Genomic DNA, 18,221 nt, shown 5'->3' with positions numbered 1-18,221 from the left:
TCCTGACGTGTCCTCAGTGTCTGCTTTCAAAGAGTTAGTCCTATAGATTAGAGCCCTTAAAGATTCCCAGAGTAAGTCACGCTTATGCCCACACACTACACCAAAAGGCAGGACACCAATGCTCATAAGTGGAGAAATAGGAAGATCAAATGAGAGGAGGTATTTTTGCACTGACATAAAAAAGTGCACTACCTTAGTGACATTGTGTGATATGGTAACAATGCTCTTAAATCACTGGGATGAGATTTTGTACTCCCTCACTTAACCTGTCCACAAAACACTGCCATTCCTTTTAGTGAGCGTATAACTACAGCACTCTGAACAGTAAGAAACATTTTACAGTGCTTAGATCATTTTTCATAGCTATCCACTGAATGCACTTGAAGGGTTGCTCTTTCTTCTTCAACCGTGACGTTAAACACAACACATTGGCCAAGGGCAAAATACCTTCCTGCAATGGGATAGTGCCCATACTTTATATTCCTGATTACCTGAACTGGGCAGTTTTCCCAATGAAGCAGTGAGAATTAAGATCACTGTGAGTATCTGATGCTTTTCCATATTTCTGATCTGGGAGATTTAATCTCCTCAGTACGAAGTCTTTTTCCTGACACCAAATGCATTACTTTCCACTAATTTACTTTAACAATTGTGTTAAAGCAAATACTTATGTTACATTACTGTTGATATTTCGTTCTAAGCATCAAGTAACGGTGACCTAGGAATTTTTACGATTTTTGTCTTTTTTCCATCAATAAGTTTGAATATGCTTTCTTATTACCTTTAATGAAATGCCAATAGGAATTTAGTTTTCTATCTGTCATTTACGTTTCTTAATGTGTAACTGTAACTAAACTGCCTTCTCCAGCCTTTCCACACATAGTGATTTCTATGGTTCTATCATTGCTTTTAAATTCCCTTTCAGCTGGCATATTTTTGTGCATCATAATTTGTATTACAGCTTTTGAAGTTTCCATCTGAATGCTCTTGACAAATATACAAAAGTAAGTATCAAATATTTCTCTTGACTAACCAAACGGACTTTTGCGAATTCTCATACTTATGTGAAGTACTGTTAATTTTACACAGTATCATGTTTTCAAAACAGAATGTTACCTCTACTGACAATTGCTCTCCATTCTTCACCCACCGATACGATGGCTTGGGCTTTCCGCTTGCTCTGCAATCCCAGTATAAGGTGTCCTCTACAGCAACTTCAGTATCTTTTATTGTCTGGATCCAGTGAGGTTTTGCTGCAGGTGAAATACACGTCAGCAACGAAGACCATAATGAGTTATTGTTTCACATGAGATTCAAAGAGTTAATTTGCCCAGCACTCATCAGTTTTCTGCATGGACTGGTTTGTACCACCAGAGATTCTCTCTGGTTCTGCTTCACGTCACCTAATGAAAGAAATTACTCATTCGTCCTTTTATACATTTTTATTATAACCAGTAAACCAAAAGAAAATTGAGATTAGAGATTACTAAAGCTGAACTAGTGAAGCCAATATTAAAATCACTAATGATTAAACAACACAGCTTTGAAACTGAGGTAAATATAAGAAAAAGAAATTAGTGGTAATATTGGAATTAAATAATTGAGGTAGCTAAATCATCAAATTAATACTGAAGAGAATCCTCTAAGTCCCCAAAAAGATTTAACCGCATTTCAGCTTTTGTTCTAAATACCATTTGAATTGTTTCCTAATGCTAGTCGGTACTTAACTGCATGCATACATTGATATATGAGACTGGTTTTGAAAGCGTTAGTATTAGCACAGCATTTGAGTGATGCAAACCAGAACATGACCTTAAAAAAGTCCACAAAAAAGCATATTTTTTTTAAATTGATGTATTCATAACATACAACCTTAAGAATCACCTAAAATACAATTAAAAGTGTAAAGATAGAGTCTAAAGTATCTGTTACAGCTTTCATGTTGTTTTTATTTTTTAAAAAGCTCACTTGGCAAATAAACATCACTGCATGAAAGACAACAGCAGTTTATTCCTTTAGTGCTATTTCACACAAGAGCAAAACACTGTTTTGAAGCTAGTTTGTCTTAATTTTCTTTGAATTTGTTCAATTTACTGCAAATTTTATAATCTCAATATATACTATTTTTCCAAGAAAATATATATTTTAGACATCCCATACAGAGAAAACTGAAAAAAAGCAGGATGAAAGTTGGTTGCAAATATATAGCTAAGGGCAAAGGAATTTTCCAGAGTCAATTTGATTAAAGATTTTCCTAAACTGATAATTTAGGAAATTCATAATAGTCTCATATCAAAACAACTAGGAAAAAAAAAAAAGGTCCCTGGTGATACAGAAAAATATTATTATTTAATAAATGAGTTTTGGAAGCACAGAAGGTCAGATTAATTCCCACTGAACTTCCCTCTACAATGGAGTTACATCCACAATTAATTCAGACCAGGGAAATTAATGACTTGCCTATGGCCTCAAGGGGAGTTGAGAGCTGAACCTGTTCTATTGCCATAGGCACAAGATCAGCAGACCAATGTTTGGATGAGATTTGGTATTAATTTCATTTTAAAAGATTAATTCTTTTCTAGCATACAAATTTTCTCTCCATCATATATTCTGCAATACAGTCGTAACATCTCAACATGAGCAGTACAGTGCCATACTTCTATGACAACAAGGATTAATATTATTTATGAGTTATATATATATGCTTACAGTTAACTTCTCACAGAAGAAATTATTAAAATCTATTCACTGAGATACTAACTTCAGAGGTTTTAGAATTCAACCAGTATTTGCTTACAGTGAAACCCCCTGTGAGCTCTAAAAGACAGGATAACCTGATTGTCAAACAAATGTATTATTTTACTGATATTAACTTCAGTTAGTTAAAAAAAAGTTAATGTTACAATATTGGAGTTCAAGAAAGAGTCACTGCTTATCTGACATTGTCATCTGGCATATTTGCCCCACATGTGTCATGGGGATGGAAGCTCAGGACTCCACGTCGGCATCTCCTGCACTTTGCATACCTATTTATGCAACAAGCAACTAGTGCTTGGATTACTGATGGATCCACACATGTGTAATATTTCACATCTGCTCCGTAACTCCACTTGTGAGTTAAACATAGTCTATTCTCAAGTTCAAGATCTTAAATTCAATTCCATTAATAAGAAAAACATTGTCTACACCATAAATCTTCAGGTCAGACAGTCTCCATTGGAGGGTTTCCAAAGTCTCCACAGTAGATATGACAAACTGGGTCATTTTGGAAATTGTGGGAGCAAGACAAACACTCAAACCAGAAATTAACAGAAAGAGCTTCCTCAGCCACAATGTGAGAAATTTATGATCCTTGTTCATTTGCAACAGAGTGCTGATGTAGACTTTAGTCATTTTCTTGAGGATGGCTCTTTTTCTCTACAAATTACTGAAGAAAGAATTCAGCAGAAAGAAAAATATCCTCTTCAATCTGCCACATCTAAAAGTCTTTAAAAGTAGTCGTAAAAGTATTAGAAACTGTTTGAGAAGAACAATTCAACTAACCAGCTCAAAATTGAAAAGGCATCTAAGCTGGAGATATTCCAGCTCAGAATATTCCACTGAATACTCTTGACTTTTGGTCAAGTTGAAGGTGTCCACATTGCACCAGCTGAGAAAAGTAGACAGAAGGTCATATTATCAGTAGATCTACATATCCTCTCAACAGCTAAGCATGACTTTCAGAGCCCAACATACCCTTTTTATTGAGCTCTGCTTGACTGTATCTAAATGATTTTGTACATTGGCTTTATTCCTCTTGAAGTCTAATCAACGTGAGACAAATGATGTGTTTAGAACATCTGATTACACCACCACTGCCACATCTGTGCTCTTGAAGGAAGACTACTAATGAATTAGTAACAAAGCCTCATTCTCTGAAGAAGCTACTGCATTGGCTCGGAGTATTAGTTAGGTCTTGCCAAGGAGAGACCAATCCTTCCTCCTTAAGCAAGGAACAGACAAATAGGCTACATACCTTCACTGAGATGAAAAAAATACAATGTCCTGTAAGTTGAGAGGTGGGAAGTTAATTTAACAGAGTTTGTAGTGCAGGGTTTGAGACTGTGATGGCAATTTGTATCGTGTGGTAATATTAATATATTCATGAAAGATTCATATAAAGTTCCTTTGGGACTAAATACTTGCAGCCAACTGAGTTTCTGAAGAAGGTTAGCCATCAGCCTCATGGTCAGTCACTTAGAAAAGCAGCAGACTATTTTGTTTTTGCCTAAAATATTCCTTGCAGTCCTCATGGTCCCACAGGCAAGAAGTGATACAAGTGCATAACTTCATAAATCTATCCCAGTGAGAAGACTCTGTCATGTTTTTCTTGGTGACTACGATCACCCTTTTCCTCCACCTAGTTAGTCCAAGCAGGTCTTCCTGAAGAAAACAACTGTCGCTTTACTACACTCTAGGGCATCCCTGTGAGCCATAAGAAAAGCAAGAACCATTTATTTAGATTTTTAAGAAACCCTTTACGATGGCTACTCTGGGATTTGACATGAATGTAGACCAACAGCAATGTGTGACTGCAATGAAGCTCTTGGAAGCAATGGCAGAAGAAGCTGACACTTTTCAGAAGCTGAGATCTAATTTGTAAGTTATTTCTGGGGTACCATGCACGATGCATGTCAACACCTATTTTTAGATATGATTTCCCTGAGAGTAGGAGACTGATAAAAATCTCCTAATTCTGTAAGCCATAGGAATAGCATGAAGGAAAAGCAGAGCTTCAGGCCCATGACTTTGGTCGAAAAACTGCACTCTCCTGGAGAGGACTGGGGTCTGCCATGGCTCTGCTTGCAGGCAGAAGGCTACGGGAAGCTCCTCCGTAACAGTCCCTAATTGGGGCTTGCACAGAAGATGCAGTCTTTTTATGCACAGATCTTTACTTTGAAATTTACAGTCAGAAAGCCAGACTGGAAATCTCCTTTGAAAATACCTCTGGATAGCTCAGCAGTTGGGCAATAAATCAGAGTCAAAAGAAACTTTCCACAATCCAAGAGAAAGCAGCTATGAAGCATAATGGGAAAAAAATCAACCAGAAATGTAACCTTCATTTTTCTAGGTAGTCCATCTGAAAGTCAGGCTATGACACTCATACTGATGCCTACAGCAGTGATGCACCTTATTTTATTTCAAAACTCTAAGTGACTTTAAGCATGAGTAACTTCTTCCTGATAAAACAACTGAGCCTAGAGAAGCATTTAACACATGCCCAAAGATGTCCACTATTCGGCTTCCACTGAAAAATAAAAATGCTTTCAAGCAACAGGTAATTGCTACCTCATTGGGGAAAGTTTTAGTATGTAAAAAAGATGAAGAATTTCTCTCTGTAGCGAGTCAAATAAACTATCAGACAGCATCGACAATTAAACTCCAGGTTAATCAAACTCAGCAATTCCTTGATATTATTTAGTCATTTGTAGTTTTGTAGTTAATGTTTTAAAGATATCTCTATGAACAAGATGGAATGAGGTTATGAGACAAAAGCTTTCAACAGTGAAGCTCTTCCAGATATGTTAATGATGCAGTTTCAATACAATTTTGGTGGTACATTATTACCAAAGTAATTAACAAAATATGCAATTATTTTTTTCTATACTAAAAAATTACGTAGAGTCTATGTATTACTGGGGGGTTTGCTTTGCTGTTGGAGATCATAAATGCAAACGGAGAACAGCAAAATTTCTTCTCCCTTTTAAACATTTTACCTCAATACTGCCAAGTATGAGTTCCATTAAATCAGCATGTCCTAATTAAGTATTTTTTTCTTCAATTATACTTTAAATTAATTGCTTTACATATCCCTACTATGTTACATGTTTAATTGCATCTTAAAATACAAAAATGTAATTGTTTCATCTTTTCTCATTTTTCCGTGCCATGAAATGTCTCCATGGATTCTTTCTTCTTCTATGACCTCTTTATGGAAAAGGCTAATAGTGATGACGAACAAATATACTAATAAAGCAAAAGCAAATATTCAGGTTTTATATTAAATCAAAGTTAGAGAATCTTGTCCTATTTTTAGCACATTCTGAAATCCCCTGAGGAGAACACTGGCATTAAACAAATGTTGGAACAGTATAAAGGACATAAAACTGAACATCTGATGTTGGGCTTTTCTTGATAAAATCCTTCACGAGAAAAAAAAGGACGTCTGTTAGTACTGTTATGAAAGAACCCAAAATATCTGGTTTAGACTCTTTTAATTATCAACATCAGCTATGGGTTGAGACTTATTTTTAAAACGTACGATGAAATCAGAAAAAAACAGACTATTTTTCATAAAGAAAGTTACAGATGTGCACAGAACTTCTAAACAAAATTTATAAGCATTCTTGAGAAAATGACTATGGATATGATTGAAGTTGAGGCTATGTTGAAGTGCTTTGTGGTTTCAAGACTATAATTCATTATTGCAAGAAGACGCAGGATAGCAACAGAAAACTTTTTTTTTTTTAAATCAAACCACTGACACACTGAAAAACCCAATTTTCAGAATTCAAATTTTAACAGTTCCAGCTCATAGAACAAGTCAGGAGAATGAGAGTGTTTTGCTTCACAGTAAAGCAATGAAATGTTTCAAGCATTTGCTTAGGACTAGCTTTATGTTTCATTTAGAAAGAATCTTTAAAATCTGCAAAGAAAGGAAAACCTTCTATTTTTCAGTCAAATGGAAAAACTTTGTCTATTTTTTTTTCCCCTGAAGGGATTTATTTTTTTCACTTATTTCACTAAGACAACGTGGAAAATGTTAACCCCAATTCTTCTTATACTCTTTCTTGGGCAAGCCAGAAATGTGCTTTGTTCAAGCAGAAAAAACAAATGTTTTTACTGTTGAAATAAAACCAAATTCATTCATTTTTATATTTTTCACTTCTTTCACTTCTACTAATAAAATGTCTTAACGGCAGTCAACTTCCACTAACATTACCACATAGATCTGAGTCATCTTTGCCAGAGGTGGTATCTTCTGGCAGATGGATGGTTTTTATTCCAAGTCTTCAGTATATTGCATCAATTTCCCCCAAATCCTCATCTGCTTTTAGAACAAGTTCCTTAAATATTGATCTTTCATTGGAAGACTGAGTGGCATATGGTTAGGTTTCTTTACTGGACAGATTTCTGAGCTTTGTTACCAGATACAGTGGCAATCCATCAGAAGATACTATCTTCAGTTATAGAACATTATTAATCTACAAGTAGATTTAAAATCCTTCAAATTATCAAAAAGCATTAAAACGATCCTATCCTGAACACAGACTCATTGGCATTCTATTAGCAACAACAAAGCAAGTAACAAAACACGAAAGATTACTTAAATCAACTCAATTCTGTAGAATGGATTTCATAAAGCAGAACAAATGACATGAAACAGTTGGAGTGCCATTAATGCCATTACAGGTCTCATTATTCTTTTTAGGATAAACACCCATATTAGGGATAAATCTAATTTGGGCAGACCTTTATACTGGAACATGAACCCTATCTCAGGGTTCAAATCCCTTTCTGGATTTCTAATGAAAATGTTCACACCGATTTACTTGTCCCAAAATTGCAATTCGCTTTTATTGACTAGCAACATCCTTTATTTCAGCACCGTGTCCTTTAATGAGCAAAACAAAACTTGGGAAGCAGATCAAATATCTCAAGATTGCTCACTGTCACAATTACATTACAATGACTAAGGAACAAGTCTACTCTACTTTTTACGTAGTTTACATTGACATGTCTTACAACTGCTCTGATGTAAAACTGGAATAGGAATACTGAGCCAAACTGCTAAACAAACTACAATTTGTTTGAAACTTTTCAAGCAGCTAATAAAAGTCACTTTATAAAATTGAATGCGTAGTGCCAAGTTTGGAATGACAGATGACCCTGGCAGATGAAGCATCTTAGGTCTTTTGCCCTCTGTTATTCATAGGATTTCTCAAACACTTGTAATTACAACTAGTATACTGAAAATTCACATTGCTCAAAATTCCTCGTGTAACCTAACCTTAAACATTTCCAATTACAGGACACTGATTCAGTGTAACTATTCATTTGGAAGTTGAGGTGGGGAGAAGCCTCTTTTCCTTCCTCCTAATAAAATCTGTTGTGCCTTAAATTAAAACTTTCATTGACTAAACTCTACATTGCTGCACTCCGTGAGTTCTAGTAAACAGCAGCTTCCCACCCAGAAGTAGAAAACGGAAAGGACATTTGTACTAAGTTGCACAGTACCTATGCTCTATGCTATTTCATACAGCTTTAGAAAAAAAAAATCTTTGTTCAAATATTCCTACATGAGGAATAGCAATCCAAAGCACAGTCTGAACCACTCTTTAAATTGCCATTTACCTAAAGAAAATTATATTTGCTGAGATCTGGCTTTAACAAAAATTGCCAATTACCATTTTGTTGCAAATCACTCTAGCTTTAAAACTCCACCAATTCATTTCACTCTATAGCCTTAAATGCACAAGAGACTCTGTCTGTTTTCCAGCTATTAAATTTCATATTATTTCATTTCCTACACTGGATTATATACTCTCATTTATTTACTCATTTTAAACTAAAACTGGCAATTTTGAAAGCAAAGGATTGACAATATCCACCACTAATCTTTTCCTAACACAAGACAAAATTTGTATTTCCCATAAATATGAGGCCTAAATGATCCTACAAATAAATCCAATTGAATGAAAACCTAAGGTTTCACCAATGGACCAATTAGACATGTTTAAAAAAAAAGCCTTTCCATCATAGGAAAGTAAGTACAAGCACTTTCCACACTAAATAACCCTTTTGAGCCCAGGCATTTATTACAAGTGGTACCTGGTGCAGAAGTTCTCATTCTCTATGAGCAGTTAAGATGCCACAGATTCTTAAGCACAAATCCTTGAGGGTACCGTAGAAGCTATAAACCTCCAAATACCTAGAGCAGTTTATATTTCATGTGTAAAGAAAGGTGGGAGAGAGGGAGAAAGAAAGTTTCCTACCATAGTAAGTGAGACGTCCCCTTGCGATGTTTTTTCCTCTGGAATTTTCAGTAATACATTCGTATAGTCCTGCATCCTCTTGCTGGAAATTAGGTATTTCAATCATGCCATTGGATTTCCTCAGCTTTATTTTACTTGGAAATGGCAGACCATCAGTTCTTCTCCAGTTAATCTGAGGCACAGGGCTAAAAAGAAAACCATGGGATTTTAAACAGTTTTCCTTAAAGTACTTGTTTGTCAAAATTACATTCTCAATATATAATAAAATTCAGAAGTGACTAAAAGCTTGAGTTAAAAGTGGTTTTCATACTGTATATGACAGATGGCCAGACACTAAAGCAACTGATTTGCATGTACCGTTCTGTTTCATATGCTATTAGATGTGCTACCAATTTTTTAATGAATATCTGTGTGAATATCAAATTATTGTAGAATTTCTTGCAAATCAGCACTGGCCTCCTCTAAAGATGGGTGACATTTACCAGTGACTTCCATCACAAGAGAATCAAGGCAAGTCTTTTGAAATTTCCATCCTAGAACAGCCATTCATTCTGCCCTTTTGAAAGTTACATTCACCTAGCTGGGGAACCAAAGCAATACCATGTGATTAAGTTATCAATCTCACACTTAAAATTACGAACACCTGACAAAGCTGTCTGGAAATAAACGGCAAAGTGGTAAGTAAATAAATTTACAGAAACATAAATGCTTTTTCAAATAATTTGTGAAAGAGAAAAGGTATCACTTTTGTGTGAAATATCATTCAAAAGAGGAATGCATTTTCATCTTTATTTCAGCTATAAAGGAAGAACAATATTATGAAAGCTTCAAGTACGTTTAACAGTAAAATTCAAGCAAAATTCTCCGTGACTTCAACAACTGTTCCTTCTACACAGAGGAAACAAGTCTAAGGATATATGCAAAACTGTACTGATCTTATTCAAGATAATTTGCAATGAAACATAAATTCCTGTGTTGCCAACATACACATTATAATTTTAAACAAAATCAAAAACATACACCAGGAGTGCAGCACAGGCTGGGATCTACCTGGCTGGGGAGCAGCTCTGTGGAAAGGGACCTGGGCTCCTGGTGGACAACGAGCTCCATGTGAGAGACCAGCATGGTCCTGTGGCAAAGAAATCCAATGGGATGCTGGGCCGCATCAACACGAGCATCACCAGCAGAGACAAGTCATTATCCTGCTCTACTCAGTGCTTGCAAGGCCACACCTGGAATACTGTGTTCAGTTTTGGTCCCCACTATACATAAAAGATGTGGACAGGTTGGAGAAGGCCCAGAGAAGGGCCACAAAGATGATCAAAGGAATGGGAAGCTGTCACATGAGGAAAGGCTGAGAGAACTGGGCTTGTTCAGCCTTGAGAAAAGAAGGCTAAGAGGAGACCCCATCACCACGTTCCAGTATTTAAAGGGTGGCTGCAAAGAAGAAGGAGATTCCCTTTTTACGAGGACTCACATGGAAAAGATAAGGGGTAATGGGTACAAGTTACTCCTGAGGAGATTCTGATTGGACACAGGAGAGAAATTTTTCACAATGAGAACAGTCATTGGAATAATCTACTCAGAGAAGTGGTGGATACCCCAAGATTGGACACTTTTAAGATTCAGCTGGACAGGGTGCTGGACCATCTTGTCTAGACTGTACTTTGGCAATAAAGGCTAAAACAGGTGATCCTTGAGGTCTCTTCCAACCTGGTATTCTATGATTCTATGAAAAATCACTCAAAGAATCTTTTCTATCTTATTCCAAGGAAATAGTTGTGATGATCAAATACAGTCTTTAGAAAACATGACCAAAACGACTGCCAGAACTCCTCCTCTCTTGTGCAGATGAACCCTGATGTGCTTAAACTTTCAGAACGGGAGAAGTCAAAAACTTACTTTCCTAGTGCAAAGCATTCCAGTTTCACAGTGGAGCCTTTAGCTGCAGGAAGTGTCTCAGGAAACTGCACTTCTATTTTGGGTTCATATTCTCCCATCACACCTATATGAGACAATTGAAAAAGTAAATTTTTAATTTTTAAAGCCTTTTATCTCTCTTTAGCATTACATCACATTAAGTTCAAAATTAATCCCTCGCACTCCATTTAGAAAGACAAGCATAGAAACCTCCCAGTGAAACCACTGTCAGACACAGGAGAGGAAGAAAAGCATGCAACACAAAATAGTTTATCTTCTTATAAAGTAACGAATATCCTGAGAACGCATGAAAAGTTACACTGTAAGAGGCAGAAACGTTCACTGGTGACTAGATGTGTTATTTATTGATGGTACAGAAGGGAAGTCATACCATCTGTGCGCAGCACTAGAGGAGTTGGCGACCCAAGAACCTGGCTGTTGGTCACAGTGCTGGTCACAACGCAGGTGTAATTTCCTACATCCGACGGATCGACTTTGGCTATGTAGAGGTGACCGGTCTCTTGAGACACAAATCGACGACTGTCCTCTTGTACAAATGATGGATACTCATTGAAGATCCAAGCAAATGACAGATCTAATTGGTCATAAAAGCGAAATAAACATATTTGGCGGGGTTTTTCACTTTTTTTTTCCTTCAAAGACCAGTTTATTATTGTATCTTCAATATTGTATTATATATAATGTTGCATTATGTAACAAACAATATCAGAGAGCCAATGAGGGAGAGAAACAAATTTAAAGGTACCAGAAACAAGCCAAACCAAAGAAAGACAAAACCAACCATTTTTTCACCAAAGCCATATTTCCTCCAGCAGAAGACAAAGGTGAAAGGAATTCAAAGTGTTTTATGGAAAGGTGATTTTTTTGATTTACTTTTTTTTTTTTTTTTCCAAAGGCTTAATATGCATGGAAAGAGTAGGAGACAGCAAAAATTGACACCAAACTTTGCTATAATGGCAACAGTATTCATTCAGTAGCTACTTAACAATTCAGCTAGATACTTAGCAGATAGAAACAGCACAGGTATATGCAAGTGAAAGGAATGTCAAAACCAGCATAAATTCCCAGTAGGGCTCACCACACAGCAAAACTACTTTTTTCATATGAAAATCCATAAAAAATCGATTTTAAAAAATGTCTATGTAATAGCAAAGTAACCTTCACTACTATTCATTATGGTCACTTGAAAGGAAAACCACAATTCAAAAGATAAACTAAGAGATTTGGCAAAAACTGCATTACAATTTGTTTTTTTTTCTGAACACCATTCTGATTTCTGTGTGTCCAATTTTAATTGGCAAAAGCCCCTTCCTGTGCAAGGCCATGTGCTTGTCTCATTCATATCCTACAGAATAAAAGGAAATTCATTTTTAATGGTTTTCCAGGCAAGAAATAATTTTTCACCCAAGTGCTGCTCAGTTGAAAGTTTATAAAAAGATTACGGCTTCTACAAGTGCTAATTAGAGACGATTATAGCTTGATTGACCTGCCTTCAAGTTAAAATATCTCGTAGCATTTACACTGCCCCTACAAAATGGAGATTATCTATTATTCCACAGGTTTAATTTGAAAGTGCGTAAATTTGGATGCAGTCATGAAATGGAGAGCAGGCATTTTCATAATCCTCACTGTTGAGCATGAACATGCAGCCAGAAAAGCACTCAGCCAACAGGACTATTTAACACAAGGTAAGATTGTGCAGATGAAAAATACATAAAATAAATGAAATTATTAAAATATTTATGGACTGGCTAATGCAAAAAGGGCATAAAATGAAATGGCTTATCATAATTGCATTTAATTTCTTTCTATCAATATTTAAACTCCTCTCATTAATCTAATTTTGTGGGACTGCTGTGTATGAACAATTAACAGTCCCAGGACTCATCTCAAGAGTTAAACTTTTGTCATATTTGGAAATATTTAGTGTTGAAAACAAGTATCTTCTGGACTTGCAGTGTCTCCCCTCAGGTGAAACAATGGATTTCTCTATATGTTCCTTCCTACATAGCATGAGAGGTGTAATTAATTTATGATCAGGAAGGCCAATGATGATTCACCAAGAAAAGACAGAGTAGTTAGTGCAGTAAAACCCTGTGCTCTACCGTGACTTCAGCAAGACTTTTGAGATATGCCACAAAGGTCTCAATACAGACAACAAAATAATATTCTGTACAACTATTCTCCTATTTTCCAACAAAAATACCAAAAGGTTGGTGTCAGTGTTTGGCTGCTGAATTGGGAGGGCTTGTTGAGGTGCAGCATGGCGAGGGCAGCTGTGCACCATTCCGGCTATGCTCTGGCACTATCCAGTATCTATCAGCCACTTCAGAGAGAAAAAGAAATTAAAAATAACTTAGTGGAAAAAAAAAGAGTACACCTGAGGAGTCTGAAGGGAACTATGACCTCTTTGAAAACAAAGATTATATGGTCTTGCTAAATGGCAAAGTCCAGAAAATAATGCACGATTCCATTCCTACAGAGCAGCGGGATGAAGAGAGCAGCTACAAGGCTGTAGGACCAAACTGGGCATCAATTCAGGAACAGTAAGATGAAAAAAAAATCTGTATTTCCAGCTCTACATCAAACTCAAGACATCCATGAGACACACAAGTGTGGGAAGACAGACTTCATTCTTTCTGGTGTTTACTGAGTTACTTGTTTTCCTTAGTTATAAATATTATTTTATTCTAAAAAAGAAAAATTAAAAAGACATTCAAAACATGCAAACGGGATGGAGAGATCTGGATATGCTGCAGGAAAATGAGCAGCTTGGTTTCATTCCTATTATATTCGGTTAAGTCAAGAGTAAACTCTTTAAAATCAGCCATTATGATTACGAAAGCCAAGCAAAGCTTATTTCAGTTTAATTGGTTCCTTCAACAGCCTATGAATAAGCACTCCTGGAAACCTAATTTCCCATTCAACATACATTTTCATTGACTCTCTTAAAAACAGAGCGCTCTTAAAAATGATGTTTCTTTACCAGTGCACCACAGCCAATATCTCATTTTATATTTATTGTACTTTACAAAACTGTGTTCTTATTTTCCAAAAAAAAAATCATATTAAACAACTTGTTCTGTGATTTATTATGTTTACATGATTTGCCTGTTGCTGATCCTAGGGCACCTCAAGGGACATAAACTCACTCCCTTTCTGTCAATTACAAGTTTTCAGTTGATTTTCTGTTATAAATGGAAGTAATATGTCTCTCCTGGGCTTCCTCGGAGATCTTAGCCTTTGCTTTCCAATGCATTTTTTTCCTTATTTGGCAACTGTACATGGATAAGGCATTGGAAATCACAGTTATTACTCAATTTTTCTTGGTTTACTACATCTTGGTTGGCTTCTCCTTTTTATTTTGCATTATTTGGTTATTATTTACTGCACAGTCTACAAGCCACAACATACTCAGCATGCTCATACTGCTCTAGGTGCTTTGTGCATCTAAGTGTTCCATTAAAAATAGCTCAAAAAACTGCCTGTCATTTAAAAAAATTAGATTTTTTTTAAATTCAACAATAAAATCAGTATCATTCTATATATACCACTGTCATTTCTTGCCATCTATGAGCCTTGAAAAACATACCATCAGGGCCTATGTAACAAAAGTTTAATATTGTTAAAGGAACACCAAGGAGTAAGCCCCACACATTTAGTAGTTTTTAATTGAGTTCAAAGTTAGACCGTGTACATGCTTTTAAAAAGATTACTTTTAATTACATTATGCATTTCGTCTAAGAGAGGCTGCACCACATCAGTAGGAGACCACAGAATGAAATCAGGGCAATTTTATTTCTTGTAAACACCTAACAGTAGTTGTGGGAATCCAAAACTATAAACAAATGCAGGAAGTCAGCAAAGAAAAAACATGTAGAAAAACAACCAAAAAAGGGCATATAGAGCCAGGACTGAAAGGAAAAGGATAATAATTCATAAAGTTTATTTTACACACTAAAGGCACAAATTCTGAAGGTCGTCTCTGCTCCCATACTTCTACCTCAAATGTATGCACTAGCCCTGTAATTCACACCTAAATGAGCTTTCTAGAACAGCCAAAAGTAAATGGTGTGAACAATATTGTTCAGAAACAGATGTAAACTTATGTTCAAAACTGACTGGATTTCAATTAGCGAAGCCAATGTTTCCATAAATAATCCTGAAATGAAAATACTTGACTTTGAGCATATCGAGGTGATGTAACAATAGGGTGTTTTTCTTTTTTTAGAAAAAAAAAAAAGAAGTTTCATGTCAGTCATTGATACCCAAATCTATATTATTTCATACAGTTCTTTAATTCAGATTTTACAACATTCTGTAATAAAGATGCAACAGGAAGCTGGAATATCCTGGTATTTTCTCTCTTCAGCTGGCACTCTGCCTAACCCACAGGATGGTATATGGCTTTTACAAAAATCGTTTTAAGAAAGTAATCAGAGAAAATGTAGCAATGACAGAAACTGCAATTAAAGACATGGAAATTTGTAACAACCAGCTATTTTGAATCATCTACCTTAGAGTTAAAAATAATGGAAAAGTAACACTGATTTTGAGAGGATAATGACAGGTTCCATAATTAAGAAAGAAACCAATTACTTCATCATTTGGCCTGGTTTCAGCTCAAACTATGAAGAAATGACAGCAAATGGAGAAAAGATCCTCACTTTGTGGATGAGCATCGCTCTGGATGAGTGAGCTCTCACGGCAGAGACACGGAGCAATTGGGGGCGGTTTGGTGGGGCAGTCGCACAAAGAAATGTCACTTTGTCAACAGTTCTGAGGACAGTTCTGTAACCACTGTCTGCATGGGAACCCTGGGAAAGTGCAAACACGTTACTTAAAGATCTGAAATTAATCTGTGTAAGGTAAAGTACATTAAACTCACAGAGGATGCTCTTAACCTAGACATCAACTGTCCTTAGTTCAGCGCAGCTTAATCCTTAGAGGATTACACTACTATAGGTTTAGGTCAGTGTACCTGTGGACGTGAGTGTCCCCAGGGGATATAATGCAGTTTAACTTACATGTACCACCTTCAAACCCCTCCTTCCCTACTTTTCCTTTCTCACTTGGGAAAACTCTGGTCACTTTATTTCACTTAGTTCACTGCCTCGAGGAGCCCATCCTCCCTTTGGCAAGCCAGCAAAACAGTTGCAAGGCCACTCGTGCTGCTGGACTTCAGCCAACAGAAAAAAAGAGGTAATACTTTCTGTCTGACACAAAATAAATCATATCTTTCTCATTGTTTCGGCAACTTTTAAAGGTCATTTAACAAATAAAAATCTTATGCACCATAGGCATAAGACTAGGTGTTTATGTACTCCAGTATGGGATCCTCTAACATATATGTAAACTGGATATTATGTCTTCAGGTGCCACTATCAAAAATGATTGTTTTGGCAGTGATAAACTCTTGAGAATTTTATTAGAAATAAATTGTACATAATTACAGAGTTTTTGGGTTTATTCCTGAGCACATTAAATGCCCAGAAACTGGGAAACTCTCCTAAGTATTTGCAGGCAGGAAAAACAGAAGAAAACTCAGACTGTATTTCCAAGGGGGATCCTGAATTGTTTGTGTACAAGTAGCTATATCAATGATGTAAAAGTCCTTAGCTGCAGTCACACTTCAGAGTACAGTCTATCTATAAATTGCAGGTTGGTAGTTTACTTTTTCTTAATGTTTTGTATATAAAAATAATGACAACTACAAAATAAACCTCTATAATAGAACTTGAATTGTGGCCAACAGGAGTAAGAGGGGTATCCGCTTAAAATAGCTGTAACATTTTCCCAACTTGGGGAAAAAAGTTTAGAGATTTAGAAATGCTTCTGAAATTTCCCCAGACTCTTTAGAATGACTCTCTTCTTTTGGTTGAAGATATTTTTGTTTATACAAAATGTATATTGCATTATAGGAATCCAAGTCCAGCTACAAAACGTTAAGAATATACCCCAAGAAACTAATTTTGTTCCAGAGTATAATGGAAACACTCTGATTTGAAACTAATGTATACCATTAATCTTTCTGGCATAAAAGGTGAATTATTTTGTAGATAAAATATAAAAAAATCAATTTTCAGCATGCTGTGCAGGTAATCAGGCATGCAACTTGTGTGTATGGAATAACCCAAAACAATAAGAGCAGTGCAAAAGACCCATGTAATATCTTGCAATTTCAATCCACACATTTAATGAGAATATTGAAAAATTTTAGCTGAAATTGCAAGGTTCCTACTTCAGGCTAACACCTAATTTTCATTTTTAAATGGAATATGGTAAGAGTCCACTCATTCTCTGATTTTGAAATGAGCTAGCGTGATGTAAAAAAAAAAATGTAATTCCTTAAGCATAGTTGCAGCATGAATTACATTTTTCCCTGTTGCCATCCCACCTGTAGCACAACCTTCGACTGGCCCAGCAGTGATCACACAAACCAGCTGGTTACCTTTGAATGGGTGCCCCAGGTGACAAAGCTCCATGGATGTAAAATTGCCCGCGGATGGTCTGTCTTTCACTATACTCAACAATTTGTAGAGTTTTTCTGAGTCTTTCAAAGTAGCATCGAAAGCAAAGCACACCATTGTAATTAAAATATAAACACTTGTAAGCTCATCCTTGGGAAACACAGATGTTTGAGACCAGCAGAGTTATTTCTTTATTAATACAACAGAAAACCTCATGTTAAGTACATTTCCAAACAGCCTGTCCACTGAAAAAGCAGCTCAGCAATAGGGCCTTGTTGCTACCATTCTTTCCCCCCCTCAGTCCTGTCATGAGTGGGATTTGACCATTAACTAATTGTTAAGCTTCAAACCAAACATGACCTTGTAATATAAAAGTGCTCCTTAACTGGCAGCTTAAATGTTCCTTGATGGTCTAAAGGAAATCCAGATGCTAATGAGAAAGTCTAACATAATACCCTTCTACATTTGGGTTCCAGTGCTGAATAAAAAACCCCAATTTTGCTTCCCCTGTAGCTGTGCAAGATGATGGATTCGTTTCTCTTTATTGCATTTCTGAGCTAATTGTTTCACACTAGCTGTGTCATTCAAAGTGTACCGGCTCCAATCAAATTGTTCGTACTCTGGCAGTATGCAGAAAAGTAAGAAACTGCTTTAGGAAGCAATATTTAAATACATACCCATTAGCAATATCCATTTCAAATGACAAATTGTTCTTGTAATCACCTCCCTAGAACTTTACATTTAATTGCTCTGATCATTTCTAACAACGCTATTG

General features: G+C 36.1%; 1 protein-coding gene across 1 annotated transcript in view; it reads right to left on the bottom strand.

The window, feature by feature from the left end:
* LOC136105755 (contactin-3) overlaps nucleotides 1-18,221 on the bottom strand; it is a 108,370-nt gene that overhangs the window by 26,055 nt on the left and 64,094 nt on the right. The window contains exons 4-7 of the mRNA XM_065845558.2: nucleotides 11,347-11,550; nucleotides 10,938-11,040; nucleotides 9,036-9,220; nucleotides 1,117-1,253 (exon numbers count right to left, since the gene is read on the bottom strand). Coding sequence (XP_065701630.1) covers nucleotides 1,117-1,253; nucleotides 9,036-9,220; nucleotides 10,938-11,040; nucleotides 11,347-11,550 — 629 coding nt within the window. The remainder of the gene's footprint in view (nucleotides 1-1,116; nucleotides 1,254-9,035; nucleotides 9,221-10,937; nucleotides 11,041-11,346; nucleotides 11,551-18,221) is intronic.

Source organism: Patagioenas fasciata, chromosome 10 (assembly GCF_037038585.1).
Source record: "Patagioenas fasciata isolate bPatFas1 chromosome 10, bPatFas1.hap1, whole genome shotgun sequence".
In the NCBI taxonomy this organism is placed as follows: Eukaryota; Metazoa; Chordata; class Aves; order Columbiformes; family Columbidae; genus Patagioenas; species Patagioenas fasciata.
Note: the sequence above shows the minus strand (reverse complement) of the source record. Positions and strands in the feature narration are given on the sequence as shown.